Source organism: Chelonia mydas, chromosome 1 (genome assembly GCF_015237465.2).
Source record: "Chelonia mydas isolate rCheMyd1 chromosome 1, rCheMyd1.pri.v2, whole genome shotgun sequence".
Taxonomy (NCBI): Eukaryota; Metazoa; Chordata; order Testudines; family Cheloniidae; genus Chelonia; species Chelonia mydas.
The window spans coordinates 39771205-39784745 of NC_057849.1; the positions used below are offsets into that span (position 1 = coordinate 39771205).

At 42.1% G+C, this 13541-nt stretch overlaps 1 protein-coding gene across 40 annotated transcripts in view; it reads left to right on the plus strand.

Annotated features, from left to right (window-relative positions):
* Window positions 1-13541, plus strand: part of ZMYM2 (zinc finger MYM-type containing 2) — a 175985-nt gene that overhangs the window by 83166 nt on the left and 79278 nt on the right. For 23 of the 40 annotated variants that reach the window (XR_006286164.1, XM_043530345.1, XM_007059128.4 and 20 more), the window contains 2 exons: window positions 7350-7500; window positions 8488-8603. The exons of the other annotated variants lie outside the window; for them this stretch is intronic. Coding sequence is in view for 22 of the 23 variants with exons in the window: in XM_043530345.1 (XP_043386280.1) it covers window positions 7350-7500; window positions 8488-8603 (267 nt within the window). In the remaining variant the exon portion in view is untranslated. The remainder of the gene's footprint in view (window positions 1-7349; window positions 7501-8487; window positions 8604-13541) is intronic. 40 annotated transcript variants of the gene reach the window in all.

Below are 13541 nucleotides of genomic sequence, written 5' to 3' on the forward strand. Positions count from 1 at the left end.
TCTAGTTCTTTTTTGAACCCTGTTAGTCTTGGCTTTCACAACATCCTCTGGCAAACAGTTCCAGAAGTTGACTGGGCGTTGTGTGAAGAAATATTTCCTTTTATTTGTTTAAACCTGTTGTTAATCTATGTGTCTGACAATTTTGTTCTTTACTATAGTTTCAACCAGTTTGCCCAGTACTGAAGTCAGACTTACCGGCCTTTAATTGCCGGGATCAACTCTGGAGCCCTTTTTAAAAATTGGCGTCACGTTAGCTACCCTCCAGTCATTTGGTACAGAAACTGATTTAAATGATAGGTTACAGAGTACAGTTAGTAGTCCTGCAATTTCACATTTGAGTTCCTTCAGAACTCTTGGGTGAATACCATCTGGTCCTGGTGACTTAAACTAAACAGTAATATCAATTTGTTCCAAAACCACCTCTAATGACACCTCAATCTGGGATGGTTCCTCAGATTTGTCACCTAAAAAGAATGGCTCAGGTTTGGGAATCTCCTTCACATCCTCAGCGATGAAGACCAATGCAAAGAATTCATTTAGTTTCTCCGCAATGGCCTTATCGTCCTTGAGTGCTCCATTAGCATCTCGATCTTCCAGTGGCCCCACTGGTTGTTCAGTGGGTTTCGTGCTTCTGATGTACTTAAAATTTTTTTTTGCTATTACTTTGAGTCTTTGGCTAGCTGTTCTTCCAATTCTTTTTTGCCTTTCTAATTATCTTTTTATACTTCATTTGCCAGAGTGTGTGCTCCTTTCTATTTTCCTCACTGTGATTTAAATTCCACTTTTAAAGGATGCTTTTTTGCCTCTTACTGCTTCTTTTACTTTGTTGTTTAGCCACAGTGGCCCTTTTTTTGGTTCTCTTACTATGTTTTTTAATTTGGATATACATTTAAGTTGAGCCTCTATTATGGTGTCTTTAAAAAGTTTCCATGCAGGTTGCAGGAATTTCAGTTTTGGCTCTGTACCTTTTAATTTCTGTTTCACTAACTTCTTTATTTTTGTGTAGTTCCCCTTTCTGAAATTAAATGCTACAGTGTTGGGCTGCCAGCGATGCTAGCTTCAGTGCCCTCTTGATTGCTTTATTTCCTTTTCCTCCGGTCAGTCTTCAAGCTGCTCCTGCTTGGAAAGCCTTTTCAATTCCAGTGTTGAGGATCTCTATAGTTTCTTTATTTGCATCCTGTCTGAAGACCCATTTTTTCCTTAAGGCCCACAATATTTAAGACTTTAAAAATTTATCTAAGGTAACTTCTTCCTCTCACTCTCTTAGTGTATCTTGGTTTATCTTTTTTCCTTGGTGTTTTCAGGATTGTAATGCTTCCAGGGTCAGGACTGTCTTATTATTTATCTTGTCTATTGGACTGAGCATATTGTTGATGCTGAACAAATAAAAACAATAACCCATTGTGATTAGAGGGAGAGCATTACATTTCTCAGAACTATTGATGCAGATTTTCTGTTATCTTAGAAATCGAGAACACCACTTGGGCTTATATTATTGAGTTTTGACAGTTGCCTTCACAACTGTATGAGAGAGAAACTTGTTTGTGTGTTAATGAAGAGTTAGATTCCATCATTCATTTCTACAGCAAAGGTTAGATTTTATGGCAGGTCCTCACCAGCAGAACTGCAGAATAAATGGAAACCATCTTCTGTAGTCTCTCAGAACCATTTCATACAAAAGCCATCTGAGACACCTGTACTGTCTCTAATACTGTTTAGTACTTAACATAAAGTAAAAGCTGAAAAGTTTATACACTTAATATGCTTTTGGGATTGCAGATGGTTTTAACATTCAGATTTACTAGTTTGGTGGAGGGCCAACAAGAGTAGAAACAAGATATGGAAAAAAGATTCAGCAGAAAAGGTGGCACAGGAGTTAGGGTTGGAAGAAGTGATAACGGGATTGGAGAGGGAGATTTTTGTATACAAAATATTGTGTTAAACACTGTACTATCAATATTGCCAAAGTGTTAAAATCTCCTTGTTAGGGGTCAGTGACAAATAGTGAGAGCTTTGTTGTTATGATTAGATACCTCCAGAATCTTTCCATAGAATTACACCTTAATGTACCACTGGGAAAATTGTATTACTTATGGTACAGTTTATGTCCATATAGAAACTCCTGGGATGAAAATATAAAGACATCGGCTTTCTAGTATAAAATAAAAACATTAAGCAAATTAAGATCTCTAGGTTTGGATTTGGAGATTCTTTCTAGATACGATCAGCACAGATTTTTCTCACTCTAAAGTTTCAAGCTTGCAGCCTGAAGCAGAATAGGAACTTCTTTAATTGCAAGTCTGTTAGAATCTCTGAAACACTGGTAGTGGGCCATGACACCCTCTTATCATAGAATCATAAAATCATAGAATATCAGGGTTGGAAGGGACCTCGGGAGGTCATCTACTCCAACCCCCTGCTCAAAGCAGGACCGATCCCCAATTAAATCATCCCAGCCAGGGCTTTGTCAAGCCTGACCTTAAAAACTTCGAAGGAAGGAGATTCCACCACCTCCCTAGGTAACGCATTCCAGTGTTTCACCACCCTCCTAGTGAAAAAGTTTTTCCTAATATCCAACCTAAATCTCCCCCACTGCAACTTGAGACCATTGCTCCTTGTTCTGTCATCTGCGACCACTGAGAACAGTCTAGAGCCATCCTCTTTGGAACCCCCTTTCAGGTAGTTGAAAGCAGCTATCAAATCCCCTCTCATTCTTCTCTTCCGTAGACTGAACATCCCCAGTTCCCTCATCCTCTCCTCATAAGTCATGTGTTCCAGTCCCCTAATAATTTTTGTTGCCCTCCACTGGACTCTTTCCAATTTTTCCACATCCTTCTTGTAGTGTGGGGCCGAAAACTGGACACAGTACTCCAGGTGAGGCCTCACCAGTGTCGAATAGAGGGGAACGATCATGTCACTCGATCTGCTGGCAGTGCTCCTACTAATACATCCCAAAATGCCATTGGCCTTCTTGGCAACAAGGGCACACTGTTGACTCATATCCAGCTTCTTGTCCACTGTAACCCCTCGGTCCTTTTCTGCAGATCTGCTGCTTAGCCATTCGGTCCGAGTCTGTAGCAGTGCATGGGATTCTTCCATCCTAAGTGCAGGACTCTGCACTTGTCCTTGTTGAACCTCATCAGATTTCTTTTGGCCCAATCCTCCAATTTGTCTAGGTCCCTCTGTATCCTATCCCTACCCTCCAGCGTATCTACCTCTCCTCCCAGTTTAGTGTCATCTGCAAACATGCTGAGGGTGCAATCCACGCCATCCTCCAGATCATTTATGAAGATATTGAACAAAACCGGCCCCAGGACCGACCTTTGGGGCACTCCACTTGATACCGGCTGCCAACTAGACATGGAGCCATTGATCACTACCCTTTGAGCCCGACAGTCTAGCCAGCTTTCTATCCACCTTCTAGTCCATTCATCCACCCCATACTTCTTTAACTTGTTGGCAAGAATACTGTGGGAGACTGTGTCAAAGGCTTTGCTAAAGTCAAGGAACACCACGTCCACTGCTTTCCCTTCATCCACAGAACCAGTTATCTCATCATAGAAGGCAATTAGGTTAGTCAGGCATGACTTGCCCTTGGTGAATCCATGCTGACTGTTCCTCATCACTTTCCTCTCCTCTGAGTGCTTCAGAATTGATTCCTTGAGGACCTGCTCCATGATTTTTCCAGGGACAGAGGTGAGGCTGACTGGCCTATAGTTCCCAGGATCCTCCCTCTTCCCTTTTTTAAAGATGGGCACTACATTAGCCTTTTCCAGTCGTCCGGGACTTCCCCCGATCGCCATTAGTTTTCAAAGATAATGGCCAATGGCTCTGCAATCACATCCGCCAACTCCTTTAGCGCTCTCGGATGAAACGCATCCGGCCCCATGGACTTGTGCACGTCCAGCTTTTCTAAATAGTCTTGAACCACTTCTTTCTCCACAGAGGGCTGGTCACCTCCTCCCCATGCTGTGCTGCCCAGTGCAGTAGTCTGGGAGCTGACCTTGTTTGTGAAGACAGGCAAAAAAAGCATTGAGTACATTAGCTTTTTCTACATCCTCTGTCACTACGTTGCCTCCCTCATTCAGTAAGGGGCCCGCCCTTTCCTTGACTTTCTTCTTGTTGCTAACATACCTGAAGAAACCGTTCTTGTTACTCTTAACATCTCTTGCTAGCTGCAACTCCAGGTATGATTTGGCCTTCCTGATTTCACTCCTGCATGCCCGAGCAATATTTTTATACTCATCCCTGGTCATTTGTCCAGTCTTCCACTTCTTGTAAGCTTCTTTTTTGTATTTAAGATCAGCAAGGATTTTCACTGTTCAGCCAAGCTGGTCACCTGCCATATTTACTATTCTTTCTACACGTCGGGATGGTTTGTCCCTGTAACCTCAATAAGGATTCTTTAAAATACAGCCAGCTCTCCTGGCTACTTATGCTACTGATTGTATACTAAACGCCATTTCCTTATTCCAGACATGTAATAAGGTCTCTGTGACCTTTTCTGGCTGCGTTTGCAACTCTGTTTTGTCCACCATTCCTTTGTTAGACCTAGGATATCCTTCAGAGTGTTCCCCCAACATTCCAGTCAATGTATAATAAATCTCATTTTTTTTGCATCTCTGTTTTTCTATACCGTGGAGTGCTGATAGCCTTCAAGGCCTGACAGCTTAATTTTGGTCTCTTCTTCCAGTCCAGAATCCTGTGGAGGCTTCAGTGATTTGTCATAGACTTAAAAGCCAAATGGGACCATCAGGATCATTTAGTCTGACCTCCTGCCTACTGCATTCCTGCTGTCAGACTGTGTCCAGGAGCAGAATCAATCTATAAAGTCCCCTTTTAGAATAATTGCATCGGTGCTTCCAGATTTTGCTTAGAACCTTTTGAGTGGTTATCTGCATAGATTTTGGAGTAATTACTCAATGCTCTTAGGGCTTTCTTCCTGGATTCTAGTGCTCCATAGACTTTACCTTGACGTCTTTACTGTGCTCCGTATAGCTAAGTTCTTTAAATTTTGCTTTACATGGTTTCAAGAAGTGCTGCTACGAGATATTCCTCACAGGTGAGCATGTCTTTTGCATTTGCGTGGAAGTTGAGTGAATTATGTGGGTGTCATATGTTTGATTAGAAATGTCACCCACAACGTGCAAACTCCCCAAGAAGCACTCCTGAGAATCTCCAGTAAGCTGGGCGTGAAATTGGCCTGGAATCCTTCAAAGGATTGATTCTCTAAATAGAAGCCAGAGTTGAATCCCTCCTTCTTGGTGCTAGGATTGTCCACATAAGCACAGACCCAGCCACTCTTGAAGCAGAACGGATCAACAACACAGGATGCCTCAAAGTGGCTTTCACAGGTCATGAAGCCAAACTCTTTGGAGTATCATGAGGCTTTGTTATCCGTTGCAAATTAATTCACCAAATTGGGGTTGGGGGTGTGTGCGCGCATTTTACAGAGGTGAGAGAATATTATAGACTCTCTGATCTGGAAGAACTGACCTTCCACAAGTTTCTCCAGTGACTGCATAGACTTCTGGATTTGACTAAGTCACTGATGATAAATCCTTAAAGACTAAGAGAGCCAAAAGTACCCAAACGAGGTTCCCTCAGCAAACAGGATAATTATGCCCTTACATCCTGCTCTTGACTGATTGAAGTAGAAGTGGAAGGGCCCTGGGTGTTGAATGATTTTGGGAAACTACTAGGAAAAGATGCTGCAGAAAATTCCTCTTGAAAAAGTCTACCATCAAGCATGGGCTACTGGACAAAATTAGGGAACAGATTTTATTCCAAATGCTTCCAGATACCTAAAATGTTAGAAGGGCTTCATCCAACATAATGATATATGAATTAGTAATCCCTCAAAGGAAAAATTCAAGATGGTCACCTACGAGCAAGTATACTACTACTAGATAGAGGCCACTGGCTTTGTGTTGTATCTTGTTGATGCTTCTGTGTACATTTAGATCCTTACCTAACTGAGATGTGTATCAAATTCATATAAGACATCAGCACTGTCCATTTTGTGTATTGCCGTTTGTGTTGGCATCTGTACTACTTGTGTTCACTAAATGATTACCTTGGCTTAGTTTGACTTACCTGCACGGTTTGAGAGTTGCTCTTGTGGGGTGGAATGATACTACTGATGGGGGTGAGGAGTGTCTAAAATCAACTGGTCACCATCACGGTGTTGTAATTACCTAGAGTTCACCCAAAGTCTCAACTTGCAATTGGGTCATCAATTGATGTACATAGAGACTCTTCTAGACGTGGCTCAACTGCATCAGGACAGGAGCCCCAAGATATTGTAAAGTTAAGAGAAACCCACTCTTCAGGATTCGTCAGAGCCAGAAAGCTTCAGCTCTAACAATATTAATGTTAGCTCTGCTGGCTACAGCAATATTCATCGTAGCCATGGTATAGCATAACATCAGACAACCTCAGTGGAGCGTTTGATCCCACTGAAAGTTTGTTGTATTTCACCAGTAATTATTTTGCTACTGATAGTCTTATGACAGTCATTTAGCGTGGAAGGTCAAGTACAGGGTATTTCTATAAGATACTGGTGCACAAGAGCATGGCCACTTTATATCTAAAATTACCTTGGGAGCGGTTTAAGATGAAACCTGTTTTACTGCTTACATAAGAATGACCATACAGGGTAACACCAAAGATCCATCTAGCCTAATATCCTGTCTTCTGACAGTGGCCAATGCCAGGTGCCCCAGAAGGAATGAACAGAACAGATAATCATCAAGCGATTCATCCCCTGTTGCCCATTCCCAGCTTCTGGCAAGCATGTCTATAAACAGAGAGATTCCATGTATTTTATTTCAACTTCATGAAAGCATTTTTAATCTTTCTTTTTTAGCATTTAACATAAAATCCCACTTTCCATATATCCTACTGAGTTCTATTTTGGTGCCTAATTGCTTGTGCCCTTTCTTCCTGCTTGGGTGAAGTCCTTTTTGGAGCTTAGAGTATCCCTTATTTTAAACTTTAGTTTTCCGCCCCACCTCCCTCCATGAAAAGACTCTTCTTTCATTACACCATTTATCCACTAGCAGGAAGGGATAAATGTCGTTACCTCCAAACTATTGTAACCACTCAGACTTAAACCTAGGCTCTAACACAGTTCACAAAATTGTTTTCAATACACTTTAAATTTAAAAAAATATTTATTTTTAGCCAAGCCATCCTTCCCTGCCAGAATAAATTTTCTAGATCTTTTATGTAATACAGGAAGATTCTAATGAGGTCAGAATAGCAGAAAATGTATCTTCCTATGTACTTAGTGTAATGTATCTTAAAGTCATGACTAATGCGTTGTTTTGCTTTGTTTTATGTTTTAGAAATATGGCAAATTAACAACTTGTACTGGTTGCAGAGCTCAGTGCAGGTTTTTTGAAATGACTCAGTGCATAGGACCTAATGGATATATGGAGCCATACTGCTCAACTGCATGCATGAACACACACAAAGCAAAATATGCAAAATCACAAAGTAAGTGAAAAGGATGGTGGCTTTTCATCACTGATAAGAGTAGACTTGAATTAAAACATTTTTTTTTTGACTTCCATGTTTTACTTCTGTTTATTTCTCTTGTGAAGAAGAAAAGACATAAGATTTGCAAAAGTAGTCTCACTTTGTACTAAGATTTTTTTCTGTTTTAGAATATAAATTCATGTAGGTTTTAAAATTACACTCATCACTATTGTATCTGAGTGTTTTGCAGATTTTAAAGGAAAAACATACTGTCTTTTTATTTTCTAGACTTGTAATATTTTAGTCCCTGCTCTGGTCATCTCCCATTTGGAATATTGCAACCCTCTCTTCCTTTTAGCATATTGATTCCCAAATCCCCCGCCCCCCCCCCCCCCCCCCAAAAAAAAAAAAAGTTTTCCAGTGTATTGAGGCTTGTAGGTTACTGGGGGAGGGGACGGACGGACAGACATTGAGACATATTAAATAGTGTACACCAGTGATGCTACAGAGTCAGAGTACTATAGAGTACGGTCTTCATGCATGTACGTGGTACTTTATTCAGTATTGGATGGTATCAAATATGAAAAATTCCGTCCATATGCATGAGACATTGCAACTGTGTCTTTCACGAGATACGTCATTTAGCCAAGACATTTATTTTGGGAAAGGGGTGTATAAATCTGTCAAGATGTCTGAGTGGGAAAAGGAGACAGAGTGAATTAGTTTGTTCACCAAATTGGAAATACTAATAAGTTTTTGATAGGAACATGACAATACTTTAACTTTGAGGTTTAACAAAGAAGATCAGGAAGAACTAAAATGTATATTTTCCTGTCTCATGTGTGTGAGATTTTCAGAGCCTAGTAGTTTTTTTGGTAGGAAAATTTAATTATGAAGTTTAGATTTTACATTAATAAAATGAGAGGAAGTGGTAAATTATAACCCAGTAAATTTCTACACTACTACTTGTATTTATTTTCTTTGTAAACTACGTTTTTCTTTTAGGTATGGGAATTATTTGCCACTTTTGTAAACGAAACACTTTACCTCAATATCAAGCCACAATGCCTGATGGAAAACTGTACAACTTTTGCAGTTCCAGTTGTGTAGCTAAATTTCAGGTTAGCCGTTGTGTTAAATCTCTTCCTCCCTGAAAATATATATGTATATATTTGTTGATGCGTGTGTTAAATATGTGCATATTAAAATATCTGGCTTTTACATAGCTTATTTTGATTTTTGCACTAAAACTAAAAAAATAGCCTATCTCGGGCCACAAGCAACTTTGACATAATGAAAAGTACAATTTCTTAAAGAAATACAACTCAGAACCTAAAAATCTGAAAATAACCAATACAAAATATATCCCAGCAATACGTGGGCACACCCACCACTATCAGTCCTCACCACATCCTTCCCCCCAAAAAAAGCATGTGTACAAAGATGAGCCCTGCAGCGTGCACTGAAGGATAACAAATTCTGGATCTGTCAGACAAAGTGGGCCAGGAAGTGAATTCCAAAGTTGAGGGTCCTTCATGTTTGAATACCTACCATATGGGGCTCCACTGACTGCAACTACGGCAATATGTCATGGGGACAGAGGCTTTCTCTGAAACTGTTACATTCTGTGCCATTGAGGACTTGCAGATGAAAATGAGCCACTTAAACTGCACCCAGAGAACAAATAGGTTGCCAATGCACATCCCAGAGCACTGATACCCTGTTTTTCTGATGGGATATGCTACTTACCAAATGAACTGTCACGTTCCTCACAAGCTTCAATTTCTGGTTTGATTTAAGGTGTAGCCTCCATATAGACTGCACTGCAGTAGTTAAATCTTTAGGTGAGAAAGGTATGAATGACAATAGCCTAGTCTGCATCTGAAAGAAATTGTTGCAATCTCCAGATTAAACAAAAATGGAATAAAGTCTTCCTAATACTGTTGCTATATGATTGTCCAACAGTGACTGGTGATCCAGTAATACCCCCAAATGGCTTCCCATATGTTGTTAAAATTTGCACGTTTATGGGAGCAGACGTAATCCATTCCCCCCCCCCCCCCCCCCCCCCCCCCGCATTTTCTGGTTGCTTCTCACAAATCTACCAGCATCACATCAGTCTTCTCCAGATTGATCTTCAGCCAGATAGCCTTTATCTGTGCCCCAGTCTTTATCAAACATCTGGTAAGGCATCTAACAGCACAGTCGAGATTGGATGAAATAACAAAATAGAGCTGGGTGTCGTGTAGGGTGACCAGAGGGCAAGTGTGAAAAAACAGGACGGGGGGTGGGGGGTAATAGGTGCCTATATAAGAAAAAGCCTCCAAAACTGGGACTGTCCCTATAACATCGGGACATCTGGTCACCCTAGTGTCGTCAGCACATTGAAAAACTGTAACCCATGCCTCTTGCTAACCCTCCCAGCAGTCATGTGTATATTTATCATTCCCACCTACCCCCTTTGTTCATTATGATGGAATCCTTTAGAATTCTACATGTGAGAGCTCTTGAGGCTGAAAAGCAGTTTGGTATCTCTTGAGAGAGAAAGCTACTAAAGGACAATCCTGTCTGCTCCTGCTTGGCCTTGCAGACCAGACAGTGTTTCATCCACGATACTGAAAGCAGCTGACAGATCTACAAATGTCAGCGTGGCTACTGGCTGTTCCTCTTTCATAGGAGATCAGCCAGTGCTACCATTACGGTGTCTGTGCTATACTAGGTCTGTGCCCAGCCCAGGTTAACATGGACTAAAATGATCTCAGGCATCCACAAATTGTCTTGGTGCAATCTTTTAAATACTTTTAACCAGAAATGGAAGGTCAGATACTTAGTGGTAGTTGGCTAAATCATCCACTTCAGGTGATGACTTACAGTAACTCCTCACTTAACGTTGTAGTTATGTTCCTGAAAAATGCGACTTTAAGTGAAATGATGTTAAGCTAATCCAGTTTCCCCATAAGAATGAATGTAAATGAGGGGGTTAGGTCCCAGGGAAATTTTTTTTTGCCATATAGTACAGTACTGTAGTTGGGAGGTGTCCGTGCCTTACCCCGCACAGGCACCGCCCACTGGCACTGGTGACAGTGAGGCAGGCAAGGAGGCTGAAGGTGCTGTAGGCTAGGAGAAGCATGTTGCGCAGCAGCAGCTGCAGCTTCCCCTACTCTGCAAGCACCAGGGGCGGGGGGCTTAAGTCTCAGCCCACCCACTCCACCCCTTTTCCCCCAAACGCACACCCTTCACCTGCTGCTTCTCCCCCCTCTCCCCCGTTACTCCTTACACCCCGTCCTCGCTTCTGCCTCTTGCCCGCGGCAATCAGCTGGCTTGCGGCATTCAGGGGGGAGGAGTGAGGACACCGCGCGCATGCTCCCCCTCCCTCTCGAACGCTGCAAGCCATCTGATTGCTGCAGGCAGGAGGCAGGGGAGGGAGTGGGGAGGCGCACCGCGTCCTCGCTTCTCCCGCCTCCCTCCTGCCTGCGGCAATCAGCTGGCTTGCGGTGTTCAGGGGTAAGGAGGGAGGGGAGAGGAGTGAGGACTCGATGCGCAGCCTTCCCCGTCTTGCTTGCGGCAATCAGCTGGTTTGCGGCATTCAGGAGGCGGGGAGGGAGGGGGAGTCTGCGCACCGAGTCCTCGCTCTTCCCCCTGCCCCCCGAATGCCACAAACCAGCTGATTGCCGCGGGCAGTAGGTGGGTTGTGGAGGGGGAAGACGCTGATATGCGGGGTCTGCCGGCGGGCGGGAGGCATTGGGGTGGGAGGCGGGGTGTACGGGAGCTGATAGGGGGGTTGCCAGCTGTGGACGAAGCAGGCAGCCAAATGACGTTACAGCAAAGCATTGCACAACTTTAAATGGAGCATGTTCTGTAATTGAGCAGGGACGTAAGATTGAAACAACGTTAAGGAGAGGATGTTAAGTGGGGAGTTACTGTACTTAATAGAAGCCAACTCCTCTGAAGGAAGAGTTGATAATATCTATCAACAGTTCACCCATGTTCCGCTCTTCGGGGTTTATTCAGAGAGGAAGGACAGAGATCTGAAGCACAGGTTGTGGCATGAAGTATTCCTGACGTCTCTAATACCAGCGTGAACTACATGGCACTGAACTCAAGAAGAGGAAACCAGTTTTTTTCGCCCTCTTCAGTCAAGATGTTTCCCTTCATCTATGGAAAAAGGCAATTAATTCTGAATCTGCTTGATTTTATTCACAAAATATGAGATTCCCTCACAAAAGTGAGGGACACTCAGCCACCAATGTATGTGCAATGCTTCAAGCAATGGGTGATGGATTTACTTATTTAATTAACCATGTGAGCAGCAGTACTACAAATCATGTGATGGATTAAATAATTGACTTAATATAATACTCTGAATTTTCTGTTGGCTAATGTAAATTTAGCTTCACCTTTTGCCCATCTCAACAGTAATAGGTAATAATGTGCCTAGTAGTGTACCTGTTTTTTTTCTTTAATAGTCATTTTTAAGTGAATCCTCTCAAACTGGGATTTACTCAGTTAAAATGAGTTTGACATGAATTAGTATTAACTATTACCCAACAATTTGTCATCCAGCCACTCTGTATGGTTTGTTTTTAATTGTAAAGGGCTGAAAGTTTTGCAGAAAGGAGTGAATATAGGGTTCCACAAGTGATTTTTATTTCTACTGGTCATGGGTGGTTCTGCACCATTAAGAGAGAAAATGCAAGGTGATACTTTGATCAAATCCCTTTGATCCACAATCTTATTCTTTCACGCTACTCTTAAAGTAGGTTGCTATGTTTCCCACTCTGATAATATATCTTCTCTTGAATAATCCTTTCATTTCCAAATAAAAATTACTTGGTAACACATTAAAAGCATTTGAACAGTTCACTTGAGGTATATGCTACGGCATTTATGCTAATACATAAATACTGTTCTCCTTTCCTTGAGCAGTTGAGTGTAAGCATTCGTCCTTGTGACTGAGAGAAGACCAGGCATGTTTACCTAAGGCGGCTGTTCCTTAGGTGGTTGCTGGTGAAACACTATGCAAGAATGTCTGAGGCCTTTCCATGTATCCTAAACATACTAGTCATATTAATGTCTCCATCCAACATTGTGCTGCCATTAAGTCCACTGAGACAACTGAAGATTTTTTTTTATGATGTGTGAACTTGAGATTTAAGGAAACTGAGGCTGGAAATTCCTTCTCTGTGAAGATGTGGTGCTGCAGTATGAGCTTGCAAGGTCATCTTGTCAGTAGCATCAGTCCTGAATGGGAGCAAAGTGCCTTTCTTAAATAGTTTTATCTTTCGTCATGTCTCGACATCATCTGTTTTCTAGTGTGCCTAGAGAGTGCTGGATCTAGCGGGTTTCAGACTTGTTTAAGTAGAATATCCTGCAGCTTGTTGCCCATTTTGTTGGTGGCCAGGTAGTACGCTGTTCTCTCTCATCCTCTGCCATGGAATGCGTGTGATGGGAGGGTGGCATGCTGGTGGTGGAAATCCGTGGTATGAGTCTGATAGTAGTGGAGTAGCTATGCTACTGGCTGTAATGTTGTTGAGGTTTGTTTGTAGAACAATCCTGGGTGGATGGGTGACTGATAAATTAGCTCTTCTAAGGAACAGACACATTTTATATACTCTGATTTTTTTTTCCGTTTACATTATTTCACTGTTTGGAACAATTTGATTCTTTCTGGGTGGTTCATTTTAGCTTTGTCAAAATCAGAAGTACTTGGTGTGCTGTCTACTGTTTGGACCTCCTAGAAGCCCAGTAACACATGCATCCATATGCAAAATTGCTACTGCAATTTGAACTGCCCTTGCTCAGAGCAACTCTAACTTCCATGTTATTCAGCACTTTGTCACCTTCCACCAGTTGCAGTGCCAGTGTAGAATGTAAATGCTGGGCTTAGCAATTGTATTAGTGCTTCAGTTCTTCCAGTGCAATCCCAGACTGTTCCTGTTCCACTCTTTAGTGACAGTCTGACAGCTCAGAGCACTGGCTGTGTCACCTATTTAAGTTGCTTGGATGCAAGCCTGATTGTGGTCTCTGATGGTCTCATCTGTGCCTGGCACTTCCTATGT